This window comes from Phasianus colchicus, chromosome 1 (genome assembly GCF_987193195.1).
Source record: "Phasianus colchicus chromosome 1, bPhaCol1.hap1.1, whole genome shotgun sequence".
Taxonomy (NCBI): domain Eukaryota; kingdom Metazoa; phylum Chordata; class Aves; order Galliformes; family Phasianidae; genus Phasianus; species Phasianus colchicus.
In genome coordinates, this window is record NC_143436.1 from 180,408,891 (window position 1) to 180,431,866 (window position 22,976).

The 22,976-nt window shown below is 40.6% G+C and overlaps 2 protein-coding genes across 3 annotated transcripts in view; one reads left to right on the forward strand and one right to left on the reverse strand.

The window, feature by feature from the left end:
- The window catches only part of PARP4 (poly(ADP-ribose) polymerase family member 4), a 42,936-nt gene extending 38,338 nt beyond the window's left edge, over nucleotides 1-4,598 (reverse strand). Inside the window, exons 1-5 of one of the 2 annotated variants that reach the window (XM_031610559.2) lie at nucleotides 4,456-4,598; nucleotides 4,207-4,358; nucleotides 2,997-3,129; nucleotides 1,219-1,414; nucleotides 181-304 (exon numbers count right to left, since the gene is read on the reverse strand). In XM_031610559.2, the coding sequence (XP_031466419.2) occupies nucleotides 181-304; nucleotides 1,219-1,414; nucleotides 2,997-3,122 (446 nt within the window). In that variant the 5' untranslated portion in view covers nucleotides 3,123-3,129; nucleotides 4,207-4,358; nucleotides 4,456-4,598. Of the gene's footprint in view, nucleotides 1-180; nucleotides 305-1,218; nucleotides 1,415-2,996; nucleotides 3,130-4,206; nucleotides 4,402-4,455 lie in introns of those variants that run through there. The other variant, XM_090133865.1, reaches the window with a different exon arrangement.
- Nucleotides 4,599-5,493: 895 nt separating this feature from the next.
- CPAP (centrosome assembly and centriole elongation protein) lies at nucleotides 5,494-22,092 on the forward strand. The gene is made up of 15 exons (XM_031610560.2): nucleotides 5,494-6,518; nucleotides 7,490-7,613; nucleotides 9,979-10,111; nucleotides 11,579-11,684; nucleotides 12,022-13,636; nucleotides 14,971-15,103; nucleotides 17,217-17,382; nucleotides 18,244-18,486; nucleotides 19,189-19,288; nucleotides 19,665-19,759; nucleotides 20,392-20,490; nucleotides 20,599-20,739; nucleotides 20,836-20,920; nucleotides 21,049-21,169; nucleotides 21,751-22,092. The coding sequence occupies exons 1-15, from the start codon at nucleotides 6,084-6,086 to the stop codon at nucleotides 21,941-21,943; spliced, it is 3,789 nt and encodes a 1,262-aa protein (XP_031466420.2). The 5' UTR covers nucleotides 5,494-6,083; the 3' UTR covers nucleotides 21,944-22,092.
- The last annotated feature ends 884 nt before the right edge of the window (nucleotides 22,093-22,976 follow it).

Here is a 22,976-nt window from a genome sequence, read left to right on the forward strand (position 1 = left end):
ACAGTTATAAATTCATACATGCAGTATAGAAAATGAAAAAAGCTTTTTCCTCCCCTGCACTGTTTTTAAGGCGATGAATCATCTCTGACACTGAAACAGAATGGAAGGTGTATTTTTTTCTTTTATATAATTATCTACATAGGTGTATCAATATGCATCTTTAATTTTGTATTATTTTACCTGAGAGTTCCCACTTTGAATTCAATTCCCTTGTCACTTTCTCCTGTATCAGTAAGATTGGTATCATTGCTTTCATTTTGATTTGTGGCAATTTTATTTTCAGAAGATGACACGTATTCCAAACCTGCAATCAAAACCTTTATTTACTTCATATAATATAGCTTCACTAATTTAACATAACCACCTGCCTTGATCTGCTGGTGATACTTTGCCTAATTTGGTTAGCCTTCTTGACAGCAAGGGCATATTGCTGGCTCACATTCAACCTGTTGTGCACCAGGACCTTGGGTTCTGTTCTGCAAAGCTGTTTTCCAGCTGGGTGACCCCCAGCATGTACTGGTGCACAGGGTTCTTCCTCCTCAGGTGCAAGCTTATTGAACCTGAGCTTCCTGTCAGCCTGTTTCTCCTATCTGCTCAGGTCTCTCTGGATGACAGCATGACCCTCTGGTCTATCAGCTGCTCCCCTCAGTTTTGTGTAACCAGCAAACTTGTTGATCACTAATGAAGGTGCTGAAGAGGACTGGACTACATATTGACCCCTGAGGCACTCTGCTCCTTACTGGCCTCCAACAAGACTTTGCACGACAGGTCCTCCAGGCCTGGTCATTCAGTTTTCAATTCCCCTCACTGTCCAGACCATAATTCAACAGCTTCGCTATGAGAATCTTATAGGAAGCGATGTCTGCTTGGACTTCACTAAGGCCTTTGAAAACACCCACTGCCCATCTTTCATTTATGAGGCCAATCATTTCATTTCAGAAGCTTATTAAGCTGGTTAGGCAAGACTTCCCAATGATGAATCCATGCAAATACCCCCTGATGACCTTCTTGTCCTTCAAGCATTCAGGAATGGTTTCTAGGATTCATTCCTCCAACACATTTCCACCTTTTTTTTCAGAAAAAAATCATATTTATGTCACCTTTACTTCCAGTATTTATGGCTGCTGATTTCTTAAAAGTCTATTTGAAATACTGACTTTCTAAAACATTATTTCCCAAACTAACAGGTAAATGGATAAACCATGCAAATACACCTACCATGTCCACCTGGCCATTGGTTAGAAATGTTGCCTTGTGATGTATTAACCTCAAATTCATCAGTTGTTAAAAGCTTCCCATTTTCAACTGATTTCCAGACAAAATCTGCATATAAAACAGGCAGCTGATATTTCTGAGTAAGTTTTAGATCGTGACGACTGAGGACATTGGCATTATCCACAAGAACATGTGTACACTGAAAGACAAGTAACAATTAGAGTCGTTATGCACACAAAACTACAGTGTTAATCCAAATATTGTTTATTTGCAATTCATGCTGGTAAAATCCTAGAGTCTAAAAGAAACATTCAAAAACACAACATTTTTGGACTGGATGTTAATTGAAACATCTAATTTAGAGACACAATACCTCTGCATTTCCTCCACAGTCAGCAGAGAGGATTCTTTCAGATGACAGTTCAGATAAACTAAAATATATGTAGGTTGCATCAAAAGTATTGCCTCCTATTTATTTTCATGGAAACTACAGCAGATACCAAAAGCACAATAATACTATTTGATAGAGTAAATTCTCAGCTACAAAACATTATTTTTCAACATAGTCACCATCATGAGATATGCATTTTTGCCAGTGAGGAACAAGAGCTTACATGCTGCTCTTGTAAAAATCTGCACCAGCAGAGGCAGCCCACTGTTGCTGTCACCACTGCTGAAATGCACCACCTACCATCTCACTGTACTCACATTCACTGTTTGGTCTCCAGAAACATTCAGCAAGCATCGATTAATTGAATGGCACACCTCTGCACTTCCATGTCAGATGCTATTCTGACTGCCCCCCTGCTGCCATCTGTCACATGGCAACAAATGTAATGGAATACTGGTGGGAAGGTTCAGCCTCTACTGCTGTACTACCAGCGTCAGCCTCTGATGTTGCGGGCCAGCACAATATAGGAGACATTACTTCCAGAGCAGCTCTCACATATAACTTCCATCATTCTGCAGTAACTACAGAGATTGAGGATGACCAGGTGTCTAATGTTCTGCAGAGCTTTCAGCAGCACACAGGAGGTCCAATAATGGGCCAAGCTCTATAGCAGCTGACTAGTTACAAACCAAAACCTTTTTGGGAGAATGGTAAAAAAGCTTGTTAGGATCCTTTAGAATCATAATGTGCTCTGGTAGCTTTTAAGGAACCTTACACTGCTTTACTGGAATCATACATATGCTGAAAGTTAAAACTATCCACATAATTTCAACATAGAGTCATATCCTGGTAGGAGAACTGAGGACACCTGGGTTGTCCAGTTTGGAGGAGGCCAACATGTGACCTCATTTGTCTCTGTAGCTCCCTGAGGGGGGGATGCAGAGGGAGATTCTGGGCTCTGCTCCTGGAAGCAGCACAAATTTGTACCGGGTGAGGGTCAGACTGGGCATTATGAGACATTTCTGCAGTGTGAGGATGGACAGACACTGGAACAGGCTTCCTAGAGAGATGGGTGATGCTCTATGGCTGTCAGTGTTCGAGGGACATTTGGATAATAGCCTCAATTATATGCTCTATTTCCTGATTATGCAAGAAAAAACCCTTCCTGGTTCTTTTGGAGAGAGAGAATATTGCTATTAATTTTTTATTTATTTTTAAGGAGACATTTCAGTACCATAGAAATAGATAAATTAGAAATATAAGCAGAATATTTCCAGTGAAATACTGAACAGAGAAATATTTCTCCACATGAGGAACAATTAAAACTCTATAATACTTTCAACATTTGTTTTTTTCCTTCAGAGATCTCAGAAATAAATCTAGAACTTACTTTGTTATTAAGCACAAAATTAATTACTCCACCATTTTCTTTTATGCATGCTTTCAGGCTGTTCCTCTTCTGAATGGGTAAGTACTTCACTTTAATAAAGAACACACAGTTTGCAAAGATTGTCATTGCTCTCCTGTTAAAACAGAAAAGGGTTTATTTTTTTCTTTTGGCTAAGAAAGCTTTATTTCCTATTATCCACCTAAGATGTTACTTATGGAGAGAGAACAATTCATTTGAATTTGGGGTTCCAAGAAAACCTAGAAAATCAACACTATCAGATGCAGTTTTATATATGCCTGTATAATCTGAACTATAGGAAGGGCCCAAATCAACTACTACCCTATGCATCTGAGAGAACCAGCAACGTGCTGGTTGAGGTGAGGTATATAGCAGCTTGAGGATCAAAGGGCACATTAAATTGTTATATACTTATATTTTGTGCCTCTTGTGTTTTATTGTCTGGCATTAGCAGTACATTTGTCATAAAGTACTCTGCTCATGCACAAAAAAAACACAAAACCCTGTAACTCTTTTTTTCCATATTTTAAGGAAGAAGTTTTCTCAAGATATTACATTATCTGAGATGGTAACAATCTTTTAAGATCCACTTATAACTTGGCTGAAGTAGATTAATTTGAGTCATATACAAAAGCAAATGTGCCACTGCCAAAAGCTTCCGATATTAAAAGCATAGAGGGCACTGCCTCCTTTTGCACCGATCTCTGCAAATTCTCTACAGCAGATTCTGGACACTGCTGAAGTTTCAGCAGAAGTCACCTCCTCCGGAAATAATGGATTCCATTCATACAGCCTAACCCAAAAGATTATTAGGAAGGTTTTGAAATACATACAAGCTGCCACAAGCCCTGACAACACAGTGTATCTTACCCGGAAACTCAAGCAGTATCTGAATGTGGTGCAAACCTCCACAAGAGTATTTTATACGACATTTGCTTATAAAAGTTATACTGCTGAGAACTAAGAAAAAAGACTGAGAGAACTGATCTGTAAGTAAACTTTAAATGTGCCAGTAAGTGGAAAGGAAAGCTTGAGGGAAGGGCAGGTTCACTTCCTCAAAGTTTGCCTGCAAAGTGAAGTTCCCCCCACTTAGTAAACAAACCTTGCCTGTGCTCCCAGCCTGACAGCTATCCAATGACTCCTGATCCCACTTCCCTCTTTATGTTTTAGGTGAAAAATAGCTTACACTAACCTGCTCAGGCAGCTCCCTGCCTGAAGGACCTTCTGCTTCCCCAGCAGAGCGAGGTGCAACTGAAGAGCCTGGGTGGAGGGAGGGAGGATGGGCTAAGGCAGCTCACACCCACCTGTACATCGCCCAAAGGCACAGCGGCAGCAGTTACAGCCCTGACAAATAAACAAACCAGGTGACCAAGTGACGCGCAGTCTGCTGCGGAATAAGGAACACTGACACTTCCGGTGCTTGAGGGAGGAGGAAACTCACTGTTAAAGTGCAAGTGAACTTTGAAAGACGCTCCAGGCAGCAGCAAGTAAAGCTGAAACCTCTTCAGTCTGTACCCACAGCTTTTCTCTGCTGAGTGAAGTGGGCTTTATTCCCTCTCATTGCTGATGAAATGCTGCCACCCAATATTAGCCTCTCTTCTCTAGCCAATTTCCCCTGAGGATCAAACTTATCAAGGAATTTTAGCAAAGTGTTTGTCTTTACTCTTCTTGAACTGCAGAGTTTCCAAAATTCAAAATCAGAATGGAAAACAACAATATTTAATGTGAGAGTGAAGAATGGTAAACTGTTTTATATCTGGAATAAGGTGCTGATGCAGCGCTAGGTAAGGGTCTGGTTGGTAGTCTGGAAAAGGTTTTTCAACATAGATTAATGGAATATCCTGAATTAACAGGGACCCGTAAGGATCACCGAGCCTAACTCCTGGACCTGCACAGGAACAGCCTGCCCAGGGCAGTGGACACGGCTCCGAGCTGCCTGAGCTCATGGAGCTCTCAGACACGGGACTGGTTTTTGGGTGGTCCTGTGCGGAGCCAGCGGTTGGACTCAGTGATCCTTATGGGCCCCTTCCCATTCAGGATTGAGGGGATGGAAAGAACCCCAGGGGCTTCTGTGACTCTGTACGCTGTCTGCCCACTTATCCTTCCACTCCACCCTTACTGCAGCTATTTAAAGATTAAAAGGGCAGAGCCAACTGCAAGGAAGGCACGCTGAAAGCGCACAGCCCCGCCCGCCCAGCAAAGGCACGGCGCGCGGGTTCGGTCCGCGGTCATCTCCTCACAGCCGCCCCCGCAGAGCGGGAAGCGGCCCCTCCCCCACCAGCGGGGCGGGACGGGGTGGGGGGGAGGGGGACGGGACAGGCGTCACCGCCCTCGCGCGTCTCTCCCCGCCCCTCGGAAGCCCAGGCAGGGCTGGGCGGTTTGCAGTGTCAGCCTATTAACGGCATTCTCGCCGCTGAGCCTTTTGGGAGCTGTAGTCGGGCGCCGAGAGATCGCTACGGGGCTGCAGGAGGCGGGCGGCGGCTCGGGACTACAAATCCCGGCATGCCCCGCGCGGCGCCCAGCCTATGGAGGCGGCAGGCTGTGCCATGGCGGCGCGTTTGTAACTGCGAGTGGCGGGCGGTCGCGGTGCTGAGTGGCGGCGCTGCTGCGGCGGCCTCGGCTTCGGCCCTTTGGAATGTGACACTCTGGGGAAACTCTGAGCGTTTCGAAATCTGCTCGTACGGGAGTTTTGTAGGAGTTCCGTGGGGCCTCCTGCGGGGATCCCGGGGTGCCGCCGGGCGGTGATGGTGGAAGAGCAGTGAGAAGCGGACGCGCGGCTATTTGTGGAGTTACCGCGGGAAGGTTCAGTGCGCTGAAATATGCGCAGTAAAGTGATCGTGGGTACGTCGGCATCTCTGCAGCGTTGCATTAGTGCGAAGATTTGTGGCTTGACTGCTTTTTATAAACACAACCGGCTGGTTTTAAGAGGGACTTTCTGATGCTGGGAGTCTCTTCCTGTAGATATTTTCTTGTAGTTATCTGCTTAATTTCTCGGTGCTAAGAACAAGTGAGCACCCGTACCTGATACTTGTGACTGCATCTTTTACTCCCCTAGCACTACGCTGTGTTATGTTAATGCTACATCAGCAACTGCATTGGAATATAATCTACAGAATGACAACTGTTGAAGATCTGAGTAGTGAACAAAACTTCATTGCACACTGGATGTCCAATAATTCCCGTGCTGGTGTCTTATTAGATCCTCGTTTCACTGGATTGAAAATCAACACAGAAAATCTGTTACCTGGACCTGAAAACATCACGGCTTTCCCTGGTGGAGTGCAGCATCTCTCAGACAGCTGTTCTGTCAGCGAGGACTCCTTGAGTGAAGAACAGTTGCTTGAGTGTGGCAGCTCCTGTGCACTTCAGCAAAATAGCACTGAAACGTCTCTTCCAGCAACAGCATATAATGTAGGAAGCTCTAAAGCAGACTTTGGCCACAGTGAAATGGATGCTCAGAATAAATCCGATTGCAATGATCCTCTCTTACAAAAGCTTGAACGGGTAATAAATAAATTTTAAAAATCCTAGAATTTCTTGATATTCATAAATTAACATTTATTCTGTTCCTGTGCATCCATGGAATGGAACACCTCTCCTATGAGGACAGGCTGAGAGACCTGGGGCTGTTCAGCCTGGAGAAGAGAAGGCTGTGAGGTGACCTGAGAGTGGCCTTTCAGTATCTAAAGGGGAGCTACAGGAAAGAAGGGGACAGATTCTTCAGCGGGGCCTGTGGAATTAGAACAAGGAGAAATGGCTTCAAGCTTAAAGAGGGGAGATTTAGGTTGGGTATAAGGAAAAAGGCTTTAACAGTGGGGGGTGAGGCACTGGCACAGGTTGCCCAGATATGTTGTTGATGCCCCATCCCTGGAGGCTTCCAGGGCAAAGCTGGATCAGGCCCTGGGCAAACTGACTGAGCTGTGGATGTCCCCGTTCATTGCAGGGGAGCTGGACTAGATGAACTTTAAAGGTCCTTTCCAACTCTAAGTAGATTCTAGTATTCTATAATTTTTCATACCTGAAAGTATTTATAGAACATAAGCTTAAAGAGCAAGCCCTGAGTCAGTTACGTATGCATAAAGGTTAGTGTCCTCCTCATAACATGCTGTTACTGAGAGTCTAGTTAGTTTTCATAGGCACAGATTTCAGTTCAAAATGAAATTACGTTTAGCGCCAGCATATTTGCTCTTAGAATCTTCTTACCTCAAAAGATGAACATTTCCCAAATTGCAGAAATGAGAGTTCTGATTTCTACTATTTGCAATTGGTCAATTAAAAACTAGTGGCTTAGGGTGTACTAGAAACAGCATGAATTTCATTCATCAAAGCACTTTGTATGCAACATGTCATGTTACAGTTAGATAATGGGATGTCTTTAAAACTTGTCTTGATGATGCTTATGTGTTGGTGCATTCTAAGTATACTTACCCCACAGTATATTGATTTTTTTTTTTTTCCTTTTCTTTCTTAAAAAGCTGAGGGAATTGCAACAACAGAAACAGGAACAGCTAAAAAAACAACAGAAGGAACAACTTCAAAGGCTAATGGAAGAACAGCAGAAGTTACTTAGCATGGTATCTGGTCAGACAGCAGTTCATGGTAAGTTGAGAAATAAAGCATAGGATCACAGAATCATAGAATGGCCTGGGTTGAAAAGAACCACAATGATCATTGAGTTTCAACCCCCTGCTATGTGCAGGGTTGCCAACCACCAGACCAGGCTGTCCAGAGCCACATCCAGCCTGGCCTTGAATACCTCCAAGGATGGGGCATCCACAACCTCCTTGGGCAACCTGTTCCAGTGTGTCACCACCCTCTGTGTGGAAAAAATATGTACTTTATTAAACTGAAGAATGTGATCTATTGTTTTTGTTTAAGTTAGAAAGTGTATTCAGTGTTCATCTTAAGACTACTTGATTAGTCAAAGATAAATGCATCATTTTAATGACTGATTGCTGTGTGGTACTGCTGAAAGAATGCTATCCTTTTGCCAACTTTAATTGTAAGTTAATGATGGGAGCCCTTGTTTTGAAAAAAAAATATTCTAAGTATAAAAGACAAAATAAGCAGTTGCATTTCTTTCAATACTTCTGATTGCTTTAAGCCATCACTGTATCCAAATGAAGTGGTACCTCCTTGTTTGTGCTCACAGCACATGTTTTTTCATGTGATGAACTTAATGACACTGGGGAGCTCATCTATACTGAGAAACAAACATTTGTAACTTGGATCAGTGTTCCAGTCCAATTTAGCTTGTGCACAGGGAGAGGACAGTCCTGGACTGGAAGAAGCCACCAGAGTTGTGGGAGGGGCATCTTGCAGGTATTATCAGACCCACCTGATTTAAATGATTATATTTCTTTTACATAGCCTGAGAAATTGAATTTAGGGTTTAGGTTTCAAACAAAAACTTGATTGCCTAATGATTTTTTCTGAATTGAGAACGTGAGGATGGAGGCTGGCTCTTGCCCTCCTGTCCTATTGTTTATTTTTGTTCCTGTTTGTTTTAATTTGAAGGCTGTACTCTAATGGCTGAAAGTAAAAAGCTAAGCTAAGACCTGGGCATTTGTTGGGCATGACAAGTTTTTTTTACAAGTCATCTGAGTAATAGAATTACAGGGACAACAAAGCTCATGCTCTGAGTAATTGGTCTCCACATACACAAAATATGAATACACAGTATTCACAATATAATTTCACTCCACACACACAGTGAAATTATAATAAAAGTTAAACAATGCAGAATGCATCTCATCTTTGGACAACAGTTGTTCAGTAGTGTCTGCCTGTAAAAAGCAAGGCCCCTGAATACTTCAAGAATTGCTTGAAAGGCAGTGAAGATGACAAATACATTGGTTAGTCATTTGGAGGAAAATAATTTGGAGTGTGTATTCCCTTCCTCCCATCCCCTCCCCCCCCAGTTACTGAGCATAACTCATTGCTTGTATACAAATTTTGGTTTCATTTGCTGAATATGGTCAGCTCAGAAGCCTCAGTGTTCCTATGAGTGTTGTTAAAAGCAGCAGGAGGAAAAATCAAGTTCTTCCATCAGCATGAAATGTTTGTTCTAGCGGGCAAAAAAAATCACTACTGCTAAAACTTATGTATGATAAAGACTGGGAAAATGGTAAAATAATGACAGATACTGGATAGCTGCGTTATTTGGTAAGTTAGAATGAACTGAAACCATATTTTCAAGTAACAATTAGAAAATAATCCATACGGGGATATAGAATGTCTCCAGACCAACTGCGTTGTGAGGATTAAATAACTGAATTGGAATTAGGAATCAAGTTGGACTGGCAAAGAGATGCTATGGCGTAGAGTCCTAATGTCCTTAGAGTTGGAAAGGTGATTAAGAATTGTTTATACCCCGGAAGAAATGCACCAGAGTTCTTCACCTTTTGCTGTTTTCTTAGTTGTACACATAGGCACCGCATTACTATTTATGCTGTTATGACGGGAATAGCATTTTTGCCTTTAATCTAGAAATTTAATAAGGAGTTTGTAAATCTGTAGAGGTTTCAGAGAAAAGAAATGAGAGTGCATTACAAATATGAAGTATGATGAAAAGCTTTTAATCTTGGTCTAAGGAGATGTGAAAGGATGAACTGACCTTAATTTTTAAGTATAACAGACATCCAAGCTTCAGTTATTTTACCTTTAAGCCATAAGTTAGCAAAGATGATGAATCAGAATGGAGTGCCAAGGTGTGTGTCTGGGGGGAGAAAACTTAAACGTGGTTGGATATTGCTTTAAAAAGAGTGCTCAAATACAAAGAAGAGTAAATTTGGAAAAATCATAGGACTTCTTTTGTGTGGGAATTCAGACTACGTGACCATGAAGCTGTCTTCTGGTTTTAATCTAGTCTGAATGCCACTTAAAATGCAAGCTGAAAGCTGACTGTTTGTTTGCATGCTTTTGGGAGGAAAAAAACCAAACTTGTATTCTGTTGATTTCGTAGGAAAAAGCATGTGGTGTCCAGAACAAAAGATGGAAAAAGTAATGGAGACTGAAGATCCATCTGTGGATTCGTTTTGTGCAGAACTCTCTGAAAATAGAGGAAAACAGTTATGGGTGACTAATGCAGAGGAAAGGTAATTCAGAGCGTGATTTGGTAAAAAGTATAAGTAATTTATACTGCAAGTTTGAATGAATTCTGGGTCCCAAATAAGAGTCTGATATTCTCAATTTGTATAGCTTACTTAAGCAGGGATTATGTTTCACTAGTACAATGGAGACCAATAGTAAGAGAGGCTCTGGCTTGAGATTGTGACAGATGTGCTGTGTTGGCTGAAGAGGTGTGTGCAGCATAGGGTAATGATAGTGTAGAAGCACATTCTGGTATAGGCTTAGTATTTAGCAGTTACAATTACTGTATTCAATCTGCTTTAGTACAATCTCCTCTCCGCTGTTACACAGCAAAAGTAGTGATGTGGAGGAGGAGTGTGAGGCCACAACTTTTCAGTTTACCAGGAGTTATGTTGTTTAACCTTTTATGTGTGGCTAAGAAATAATAGTGCTTGGGGGAGAAGCCTTCTTATGGATGTTAGAAGCTTTGTTGTTGTTGTTGTTGTTGATGGAATAAAAGTAGTGGTTGGTATTGTTCTGAAGCTCTGCCTTGTCTGCCTGGTCATAACAAGAAATACTTGTACCAGGTGGTACCCAGGGTTGACCCCAGGCAGCCGCTTGGTCACCCTGCCTCAGAATTCAATGGAGGTGAATTAGAAGAGGTAAAATGACAGTTGTGGGTTTAGGTAAAGACAGTTTAACAAGTAAAGAAAAGAGGGGAAGAGACCCCAGCATTAAGAAGGCAGCCACTCTTCATCTCCTACAAGTAGACTGATGCACAGTTGGTCCCTGAGCAACAGGTAGTTTTAGAAAACCAAATCCACTGTTATCATTGCTGAACATGATGATGTGTGGCATGGAACTCTTGGTCACTTTGGATCAGTTCTTCTGGCTTTGCCCTCTCTCTGTTGCCCATCCCCAGCCTATTTGATGGGGTGAACAGAGTGAGCAGCATGAGAAACCAGAGAAAACTTGGATGCTCTGCAAGAAGTGTTCAACAACAGTGCAAAAACATTGGATGTTACCATCACTGTTTTTGTCACAAATCCAAAGCAGCACCATATGGACTGCTATGAAGAAAGTTTACTCCATCCTAGCCAGACCCAGTATACAGGCTGATCTCAGTAGGATTTCTGTGAATTGATGTGGAGGACATACCGTAGAAATTATCAGTATGACTAAAATCTGAGTGTGAGTTTGATGGCTCTGGCAGAAGAATGGCTCATTGAGAAAAGCAGTGAAAGATGAAACAGCAAAACCTGCATTTGCTATTTTTTTAGCTGTGTATGAATAACTTTATCAAAAGATAATCAACTATTACTACAGTGCATTTTTCAAATTAGCTTTGCTGCTCAGTGACTAAAGTACTTCATATTTTGTGTATGAAATCATCGTTTATGCAATTGTATCCTAGGTCTTTGAATAGCAGGTGATGTTAAATGCAATTAAATTATATGGAAATGTAAGAATTAACTTTTTTAAAATTACTATAGACCTATTAAAGCTGCGATTCAGGAGAAAAAACAGACCTTTGAAGAATTTGTGGAAGAACAGATGCAGATAGAAGAGCAGCGTCTGAAGCAAAAACAGAAGTTACAGGTTTTCTACTCTTTCTAACTTGTTTTTTATATATTACACCGTGGTGTGACGGGTGCTTTGGGAACTTAGATGGCAGGTTCTGGCATCAAAAGCTAACGCTGCAATATTCACATCTTAATAATTCATCTTCAAAACAAAACAAGAAGTCCTAACTATTTTGTTTGAGATAATTTAGAAATCCTGTAGAAGTAAACGTACTTTATAAATTCCTACTAATATGTGGGGTTTATTTGGAAAACAAGCAAACAAAACAACCAGATTCAAAAACTCAGCGATTTAAAACTGCTTGAGGAATTTAATGTTGAATGTATGTTAATTTTTCCTTATCCCCTTTCAGGAGACATATGGATCAGCCATTCAAAAACCAATGATCAAACGACCCTTCCTAAAAAGAGGAGAAGGCTTAATAAGGTTTACTAATGCCAGATCTAAGGTAGCAAAATCTGGGGAAAACATACTGAAGCCTTCACAGAGGGCTTTGGATGACAGAAATGTGAGAGTGGACAGATCACAAATGCAAAAGAGAAGTCTGCCTTCTGGCAAAGAACTGGTTTCTGAGAACTCTCCTACACCATGTAAAAAAAATAACCAGCCTGACAAAGCAAAACACTTTCCTCTTCAGAAGACCCTGGTACTCAGGAATCACAATGGAAAAAATTCCTTGCCACAAGAAACAAGAATGCAACCAGGAAAAAATCTTGATGGACAGATTAAGGCTTCTTTTTCATCAGAAATCAACAATAAAGTAGAAAATAAAGAGAATGTAGTGGAATTTACTAAGTCTAGCACTGGCAGCAAAATCAGAAACAAACTACCTTACACAGAAAAGCCTCCGTTTTCTTGTGAGATGGCTGATGCCTTTTCTAATTCTAACTGTTCTGTGAGTCACTCTGTAAAGGATTCAGAACTGTCTTTTGAAGTTTCATTTCAGAATAAATTGGAAAACTGGGAAAAAGAAAAGGAAAAAGAGAACCTGGAATTAGATGAATTTTTGTTTCTAGAACAAGCTGCAGATGAAATATCTTTCTCAAGTAATTCTTCATTTGTGCAAAGGATCCTAGATCAAGATCAGCAAACTTCACAAGGACGCAGAATGTCCTCTACCCCCATCAAGGCAAAACAGCAGCAAGTAAAGGAATTTGCAGTTAAACTCATTAATAAGAAAAAGGCAGAATGTATGGCTGTGGGAAATAAAAATGATAAAGCAGTTAATCATACAATCTCAAATTCAGAAACAGCTTCTAGACTAAAGGATCCATTGAATAAAGCAGATAGTATAATGTTTTCAGCTTCTTCCATGACAGCAGTTCCTGCTTTAAAATGTACTCAGTGGATTGTAAATGAAGACAAAGATGAAGAAAATGGTAATAGTACTACAGATTCTGAGCAAGAATTTGAGACCACTTTAAAATATGAAAATGAAGATATTAAGACATCCTTTATGAGCCATAGAGAAAGTGATCCAGAATTGTTAGATTATGGAAGTTCTGCTATGGATATCAGCAAAGAAAGCAAAAATGGAAGTGCCAACCCTGACTTGTCAGACAAAGATAGTAGTGCACAGTCAAACCAAAAGGTTAGACATGCTTCAGACCACCAAAGAAGCATGTCTTGTGTAAACAGGAATAAGTTTGAGTTTGATGATGAGAGAACATGGAGTGACCTTGATGAAAATTATGTTCATGATGATTTACCTGAAAAATACACTAAAATGCCCTCACAGACTGACTTTTTCAGTAAGAATGATATACCTTTCCCAGATAAAGCATTAAAGAGAAAAGTTGCCTCAAAGAGGGGGGAAGAACTGTCTAAACAGGCTGCAGTGGACAGTGATTCAAATGGACCTCCATCCAACCTGATGGTGAAACTGTTTCCCGCACTGAAACCAAAACAGAAGACAGGCTGTCATCCAGAGCATGAAATCAAATCAAACGTGGAACAGGGGTCAGGAGGTGAGAGTACAGCAACTGGTAGGAAATGTTGAAGAAAACATGTTTTAGAAGTCTTTCCTTCTAAGGCTTAAGCTGCAACTTGATACTTCACCAAAAGGTACAGACTTCTACTGTAGGCACCCTTCATCTCTTCTGGTTGTGTCTGGTGCCAGATGCAGTCATTACACAGCTTGCAAAATGATAAGTTCAGTGAAAACTTTTATTTTCACCCTGAAGGCTAGTTTTCTTTTTTTGTCTCATCACCTCATTCAACTAACTTAATCTGAAGGTGCTTGACCACTGTTTCAAACTCAAGCAAAGAGGCAAAAGCATGCTGAAAATGAAGCAGTGCCTCCCTTTCCAGTGAGTGCATTTGGGTAGTGCCATGCACTCCTAGGTTAGGTTGTTCCTGTAGTAAAATAGGATGTGTCAGCAATGTCTGTTTTCTGTTTGTAGTATAGTATGTAGAGTATTCACCTGGAACATAGGAAACAAGTTCATTTTTCTGCTCTTCTCAAATTGATTTCAACCACTTCAGCCATACGGCTATGGTATGCAGAAGGGCTGCCTCTAAATTCTCCCATAAAAGCTGTTGTGTTTGTGCTAGTACGGACAACATGATGATGTAGCCTAGCATGTCTTCTCTGTAAGATGGTGAGGTGTCAGTTTCAAACTCTGCACCAATGAATGTTTAGGATTTTTTCTGTTTTTTGATAAGTTCATATGAAGCAGAAGTGGTAGGTTTAGTGGGTTTATGGAGAACTGTTTTATTGGACTTTTGAAGGATATCTGCTGGGTCTTGTTGCTGGAAGTAATGGCTAGCAGCATTTACGAGTGAACAAGGCAACTAACTCCACTACAGCATCGGTACTTAGGCTCTTCTTTTTGCATGCTCAGAAACAAATTATGAAAGCCTTAGGAGTGTTAAGCAGTGATTGAACAAGAAACCAGAATGGCAGAGAGGCCCACAAATACTCTGAGCCTCTACAATGCATTTCAGGTCAGTGATGGGTTCAAGCAGACTGTGCTGTGAGTAAACTTGGAAAAACAGTTACAGTTGTAACTTTCCTCTTTGATGCTTTGCTCTTATCATATCTTCATTTCATTTCTCTACAGGTCCTTCACATTCTGATTTCTGATATATGTTTAGTTCTACAAATATTATAGATGAACTTGATGAGGAACTTGAGTATATAGTGCAGGGTACTTCAAAATGTCACTTCAGTACTAGAATTTTCTTGCAATGCTACTGCTATCTATAAAATAGTATATATATATTTAAAATTAGTGTGTTAATAATTCTTCAGTCTAATGGATGCCTCTTAGACAACTTGAATCTGGTTGTTCTATGGCAGGATCCACTGTTCCATCCCAGATACTGAGAGAGAAACTCATTGAATTGGAAATGGAAATTGAGCGATTCAGAGCTGAAAACACAATTCTAACTAAACTTCGTGAAGAAAGAGAGCATGCCTTGGCAAGCATCAGGTAATCCTGAATTGAAAACCAATAGCTTGGTGCATTCAATAACATGGGTATGCTCCATACATTGTGCAGTTTTTACTTAGATACTGTTAAAACAATAGTTAAGTAATTGATGTATGTTAGTAACAGTGGAGACATAGATCAAGAAACTGGTTGTTTCTGTATGTATGTATTAAATGTTGTCATAACTCATGAACAGACTGCCAATCTGCTGCTTTAATATGATATCCTTAAAGCCTGTGCCAGTGAGAATTTCTCACGTATACTTTTGTTCTGAGCAATAACATAGTACTAAATTGGTCTCATAAAAGATTTCACGTGAATGTGATTGATGCTGCCCATTTGGATGTACAAACTGAGTACTATTATTCATTTCAGCTAGGGGAGTTATAAGCAGTAAATACAGCAGAATAATTCTGCGGAGATTTAAAAGTGGCATACTTATTTCTGCCGAAGTTAATTTTGTTTTGTTTGGATACAGCATCATGTTGTTGGCTAATGTTTAATTTGTTTCTATTAGTCACTGGTTCTTTTACAAGCAGCTTTTGGTGGAATGCTGTTCCACTGCTCTGAGGAATATTGGCAAGCTTTCATAGAATCCAGAATCGTAGAATGGCTTAGGTTGGAAGGGACCTCAAAGATCATCCAGTTTCAATATGGCCTTGAATGCCTCCAGGGATGGGGCATCCACAGCTTCTCTGGGCAGCTGTGCCAGTGCCTCACCACCCTCTGAGAAAATAATTTCTTCCTAACACTTAGCCTAGATTTTCCCCCTCTTAGTTTAAAGCCATTCACCCTTGTTCTGTCACTAGCAGACAGTGTAAAGTTGGTCCTCCTTCCTGCTTATAGGCTCCCCTGAAGTACTGGAAGGTTTCAATGAGGCTTCCCTGAAGCCTTGTCCAAGCTGAACAAGCCCAACTCCCTTAACATTTCTTCACAGGAAATTGCGCCATCCCTCTCATCGTCTTTGTGGCCCTCCTCTGGACCTGCTCCTACAGCTCCACAGTCTTCTTGTGCTGGGGCCCCAGGCCTGGATGAACATAATGCAGCCTCAAGGGCAGAGCAGTGGGGGACAATTCCTTCCCTCTCCCTGCTGCCACTCTTTTTTTTTTTTTTTTTTTTTTAGTAAGTCCAGAATACTGTTAGCCTTCTGAGCTGCAATTGCACACAAGGCTTTACTGAATCATAAAATGGCCTGGGTTGAAAAGGACCTCAAAGATCACTTAATTTCAACCTTCCTGCCATGGGCAGGGTCACCAACCAGTAGACCAGGCTGCCCAGAGCCACATCCAGCCTGGCTTTGAATGCCTCCAGGGATGGAGCATCCATAACCTCTCTGGAACAACCTGTTCCAGTGTGTTACAACCCTCTGAATGGAAAACTTCCTCCTAATATCTAACCTAAACCTCCCCTGTCTCAGCTTAAAACCATTCCCCTTTGTCCTATCACTATCCACCTATGTAAACAGTTGTTCCCCCTCCTGTTTATATGCTCCCTTCAAGTATTGGAAGACTGCAGTGAGGTCTTCCTGGAGCCTCCTCCAAGCTAAACAAGCCCAGTTCCCTCAACCTTTCCTCACAGGAGAGGTGCTCCAGCCCTCTGATCATCTTAGTGCCCTCCTCTGGACCCGCTCCAAGAGCTCCACGTCCTTCCTGTACTGGGGGCCCCAGACCTGGATGCAGTGCTGCAGATGGGGCCTCACAAGAGCCGAGTAGAGGGGGACAATCACCTCCCTCTCCCTGCTGGCCACCCCTTTTTTAATGCAGCCCAGAACACAGTTGGCTTTCTGGGCTGTGAGTGCACACTGCTGGCTCACGTCCAGTTCTCGTCCACTAGGATCCCCAAGTCCTCCATAGGAAGCTTTGCTAGGTTCTGGATAACTTTTGTGACTAAAGTACAGATCCAGAAATAGCTGGACATCGAACACTAGCTGTATGACAATTGTTGGACTCAATCTTTGAAATCTCCCAACCTAAATGATTCTATGAAATACTGCTTATAAGCCAATCTTCCAAGGGTAACATGCTGGGTTTGACTACAAAATTTAGAGTCTGTTTTCTCACTCCAGGTTTGTATAGTTTTAGGCTAAAACAAAGCTTTTCTTTTATAACTGTAGGAAAGAAATTGCAGACTTTCAGCAGCAGAAAGCCCAAGAACTTGCTGAAATAGAGGAATATAGAAAAAAAGAAATGAAAAAACTGCAAAAGGAACGTAAAGTTTTTGAAAAGTATACCATAGAAGCTAGAGGAATTCCAGATAAAAAAGAACGTGATGAAATTCAGGTATGAAAAAACAGTTACTATTATTATTTACACAGGAAAACTGTAATTCATTTAAAGGCAACTGAGAACTAATTCTAACCTAACTTTTCTAACTTAGGCCAACCACTTGAAGGGTGGCAATTGATTGGCTTAATTGGGAAAACAATTGTAGTCTTCACAACATTATTTGGTGCTTTCCAGGAAAAAAAAGAAAACAACCTTAGAAGTATTTTTGTCACATTTCTATGCATAAAAACTGCATGAGACTATGGTAGAATGATCTTCAAATTTGATACAAAATTACTGTAGCTCATATAACATTGCAAGTTTTGATTTGCATAGTAAATGAAAATACAGACTACAACTGTGTTTAAATTTTGTCTGTAACTGTTCCACAGTAAACATAGTTATCATCTATAATTTTCAAAGTTATATTTTGTGATTATTTACTTGTAAATCTTTAAATGCTGGTGTTAAAGAAACAAGATCTGTTTGTTTCCTTCACTGTCAAGATTCACCAGGTACACAGCCAAGTTGTATCAAACTTCACATGTGGATATCACTTCTTGATGCTACCTCAATAGATGGAAGTAACGTTTGAAAAATGGGTTAAATGGATTCATGAGTGTTTTATGTGACTGTGTCCTCTCTGTTTTCTCATGCCAAGATTTGTTAAGGGTCCTTTTGAGATTAGCCTTAAATATAGCATATTTCTGCCTCAAGTGTGTTTGTGCTGGCCTGATTATGAGGTGTAAAGGAGGCTGAGAGGAAAGTGTGATGATCACAGGGGCTCCTGTGACTGGAGTTGAGACATTCAATCTCTTTTCAATATCTTTTAATATATTAAAGAAATGAAACATTTTATAAACATATTTTTCTAAGGCTTTAAAGCAGCAGATTGCGGAGTTACAGGAAGATTTTAAACGGAAAGAAGCAAAATGGTCAACCACCCATCGACGCCTGAAAGATCAAATAGATGCTTTAGTAAATGAGAACATGGAGCTGAAAGAAGAAGTCAAAATTATGGAGAGGTTTCGTCTAGAAGCCTGGAAAAAAGTAGAAGCTGTTGGAAACAAGAAGAAAGTGGAAAATTCTGGGATGACTTCAAAAAGAACAGAACCTGTAGTAAGTTGATCATCTCAGTGTTTATGTCTGTGTGAACACTGTGTTTTGGATCATGAAATTAGAATCTAATAGGTACAACCTAGATTTTTAATTCACTAATTTTGAGGTTCTACAGATGGTGCCAGACAGAACTGTTTTTTATGGTACCTTCTCTCCAAATATAAATGTTTACAGAATGGGTTAAGGTGAAAGGGGCTCTCCGCGTGCATGCAGCCCAGCCCCTGCTTAAGTAGGGACACTCAGAGCAGGGTGCCCAGGACCATGTCCAAACAGCTTCTGAACATCTCCAAGGACGCGTCACTATGGGCAGTGTCCTTTGTCGAGGAATTCAACTTCTTAGAAATTCAAACAATGCATATAGGTGAGATCTGAGAACCTCTGCACCTTAAGGATCAGCCAGGCAAATCAGGCAGTTCACCAGTGCTTCAAGTAGTTACAGTTCATTTTGAAATGTAACTGTTATTTTGGATTTCTTGCATCAAATTAACATTCTGCAGTTTTTGGTCATAAGGCAGCAGACAATTCCAAAATACAGCTTTTGGGCTCATCACACAAGCTCTTCTGATGTCTGAATCTCAAAAATGTACAGCTTGTGAAGAAAGCTTGCAGTGAATTTCCTCTCAAATTGTCTACAAATTTTATTGCAATTGCATTTAAGAATAAATGTCACATAAACCACAAGTGTAACTTCCTTACTTCCAGTGTCCGCAAAATAGAGGCCTGAAAAGTGAAACTGGACCTCTGCCTCCTCCAGCTCAGAAGTGTGGCAAGATAAATGGCAAAGGTTATTCAGAGGCAAAAGGTACTCATTTGTCTAGTTGGTTAATTCTTTAACAGAGAAAATAAGTGTGGATTTTTTGCATGTGTTTAAAAGACCATCTAAAATAGATAGGGAATAGCTGTAATTAACTTGAGTGCACAGATAGACATGTCCCAGGGCAAGATTTTGGAGAAAGCTGTTAGGAGCCCATTTTCAGAATGAAAGTGCTTCTGGTGGCAGATGACTTACCTCAGAGAGCTGACATATGGTGATTCTTTTTTTTAGTAGATGTACTATTTTCAGTTTCTGCTTCACTTAAAGAATATGGGTGTCCTGTACAGCTTGACCTCATATATGATTTTAATATTTAATCTGTACTTTACTGACCAAATTAACTTCATTACATTTATCTGAGTAGGAAAGCTTCCTAGAGGACCTGCATCAGCACCTGGTAAGGACAACACCAAGTCTGAGACAGTGATGACACTAGAAGATTCTTCTAAAACTTTTATGGTAATAAGTTCTGTATTCTGATTTGGTTCTTAAGGGAGTAGCTTTCAGTACTTAAAATTTGGAAAGCTGTTGACTCCATCTTTTTATATTCTTTAATTGCAATGCTGTTGTTGTCATGAAAATGGCTATGTGGTAGTCAATGCAGAATGTTCTACCTGTGGCTGAGGTAAGGAAAAAAATAATAATCTCCTACCCTCTAGAGTTTTGCAAAGTTTTCCATTTTAAGAGGCTGGCTATTTGTATGCTCTGTGTAGGGAAACCATGCAAGAATCCTTCATGTAGTTGAATTAATTCTGGAATGCTGTAGGTAGCATTTGGTGTTATAAAACTTTATCAGTTGTTTCACACTGTGATATGAATAACTTCAGTCAGTTGGCACCAAGCCATAGCAATTTCATTTCATTTTAGTCTGAACAAAAGCTGATCACACTCAGATTACTGCAGGCCTTAATGCATCACTGTAATTATACTTGGAGTTGCATAAAACCCACACTGGTTTTATGACTTCCTGTATTTGTCTTCCTGCTATCATGCTCATTTCTTAAAATACCTGACAGCCTATGAAATGAAACGAAACATGTATGAAAACAAAGCTTGATTTTTTTAAGCTGATATTATTGCTGTCATTTCAGGACATTCCTCCTGCTGAAGCTCTCGTGTCAGTACAGTCTGGACCTGTGCATACAGACAGTGAAGAGATACAGAGAGAAATTGCTTATCCTGATGGAAGGGTAAAATGAAAGTGTGGAATCTGAAATTCCACGAGACACTTGAAGTGAAAGATCAATGGGTACTTGAATGTGATGCCTTAATACTGACTTCTGTAACCTATTCATTAGGTCGAAAAGGTTTTGAAAAATGGCTGTCACCTCATATTTCTTCCTAATGGAACGTGGAAGAAAGTGGGTTCTGATGGGAAAACTGTAACAATAACCTTCTTTAATGGAGACGTGAAGCAGATTATGCCTGATCAAACAGTGGTACGTATACTACATCTACATTTCTCTATAAATATTTACATGTGTGTACACACACAATTTCTGGCGAGATAAGTTAATTTCAACTGTTTTCCTCAGATTTACTATTATGCTGATGCAAAGACTACACATACTACATATCCTGATGGCTTAGAGGTTTTGCAATTTTCAAATGGACAAATAGGTAAAGAAATCATCCAGCCCAGCCAATCCCCAAAACTACTGGTGTGTGTGTGTGTGTGTATGAGTGTGTGATGCACACAAACGCACCTGTGTTTATATAATAGTAACTTGTTGCAAAACACATTCTAGAGAAACATTATCCTGATGGCAAGAAAGAAATTACTTTCCCTGATCAAACTATCAAAAGTTTATTTACGGATGGACAAGAAGAAAGCATCTTTCCAGATGGCACAATTGTTCGCATTCAGCGGTAAGCTTTGTAATTTCAGGTACCCTTGGCCTGTTGATGGGGAAGTAGTAGGTAAGAGCTCACTGACAGAGGCAGTATATAGTGATATATTCTTTAAAACTTACATTTGAATATACTGTTCTGTGAAGATGTGCTTGCTGTTTGACATTTATTTTCTGTAGTGTGAAGGAGATAAAGGAAAGTGAACTCCTATGTCTATTACACTAACCTGAATGACTTTTCTGACTTGTATGTAATACTAGAGAACATGTGAGTACCTAGCTTTACCTCATGCAGGGCTCAGATCCAAACTGATGGTACTCAAAATATTAAGCTTCTGAACTGTTGCAGCAACAGGGTTAGACTAGAGAATGTGTCATGGAGGCTCTCAGGTATAATGAAGTTGCATGAGTTTTGCAGAAACATGCTTTTGAATATCAACAAAATAGCACGGTATTTAACAAAACATACTGGATTTTTTTCTTCATTTCTTCCTTTAGGCTTATGTTTGTACTGTTTGTTCTGAGAATAAGCTTAAGCCTGTTTATAGTCCTTACAATGGTTTTTACAAAAGACATCTTACATATGTGTATTTAATGCAGAGATGGAAGCAAAACTATAGAGTTCAATAATGGTCAGAGAGAACTACACACATCGCAGTTTAAGAGACGGGAGTATCCAGATGGGACTGTTAAGACTGTGTACTCAAATGGACACCAGGAAACCAAGTATGTCTCTGGGAGAGTAAGAGTAAAGGATAAGGATGGTAATATTCTCATGGACACTAAGTTGTAATTAGCACTGACTCTGTTAGCATAACAGAAATAATGTACATTCCTGTAAATAAGATGACAAATGCTTTTAACTGTATGCTGTGTATATATTTATAGTTTTCTTTGAAATAAACTTATTTTTCATTGGGTGCTACTACAACAGCTTTATTTTTGCCTGTTTCTACCTTTCAGAAGGATTTTATGAATTCACTACTGTCTTGTATTTAATGGGTATTTTTCAGATCCTTGGCTACCAGTGAAAATGTGTCAAACAGCTGCAGCTGACCTTATTTTAGAGATCCAAGAGAAGATTTTTCAGTCTAAGACAAAAGGTTGTGCTGTTGAAAACCCTGTGTGGCCTAATGTAGCAGAATGTTGGTTTTACTTGCTGTCTAGAGTTTAAGGCCATCTGTGCCCTGAGGTGCACCAGGCCTAACAACCTCATCCAGGTGAAGGAAGGGTTGTTCCACTCTGCTCTGTGCAGCTTCACCTTTTGGGTACACAATATAAGGGATGTAAAGCTGTTAGCATCCAGAAGAGGGCTAGAAGCTTGGTGAAGGGCTGGAGAGCAAGGTGTGTGAGGAGGGGCTGAGATCCCTAGTGTGCTCAGAGCAGAACAGGCTGAGGGGATGCCTGATGGTGGCTGCAGCTTGTCACAGGGAGCAGAGAGGAAGCTCTGAGCTCTGCTCTGTGTGACAGCAACAGGACCTGAGGGAATGGCATGGAGCTGCATCAGGGGAGGTGCAGCTGGGGGTGAGGGAAAGGGTCTGCACCAGAGGGCAGTTAGATGCTGAAACTGATTTCCCAGAGCAGCACTCACATTAAAGGAGTGTTTGGACAACACTTCAATCACAGGGTTTGGTTTTGCATGGTTCTGTGTGGACTAGGAGTTGGACTCAGTGACCCTCATGGCCTCTTGCAGCTCAAGATCCTTTCATTTTATGTGAATGGCACTATTGCTTTTCGGTGCATCACCAAAGGAAATATGTAATACTTGTAAGCTGACTTGTATTTAAAACCTCCTCAGTATGTCTAAGCAAAATATTGCTACTGCT

What these genes read in the sequence shown, in the direction of transcription:
- CPAP (XM_031610560.2), top strand. Translation starts at nt 6,084, where the DNA reads ATGTTAATGCTACATCAGCAACTGCATTGGAATATAATCTACAGAATG. An exon ending in CAAAAAGAACAGAACCTGTA is followed by an intron (nt 18,487 to 19,188) that starts GTAAGTTGATCA and finishes CCTTACTTCCAG; the next exon opens with TGTCCGCAAAATAGAGGCCT. An exon ending in ATTTTCAAATGGACAAATAG is followed by an intron (nt 20,921 to 21,048) that starts GTAAAGAAATCA and finishes AACACATTCTAG; the next exon opens with AGAAACATTATCCTGATGGC.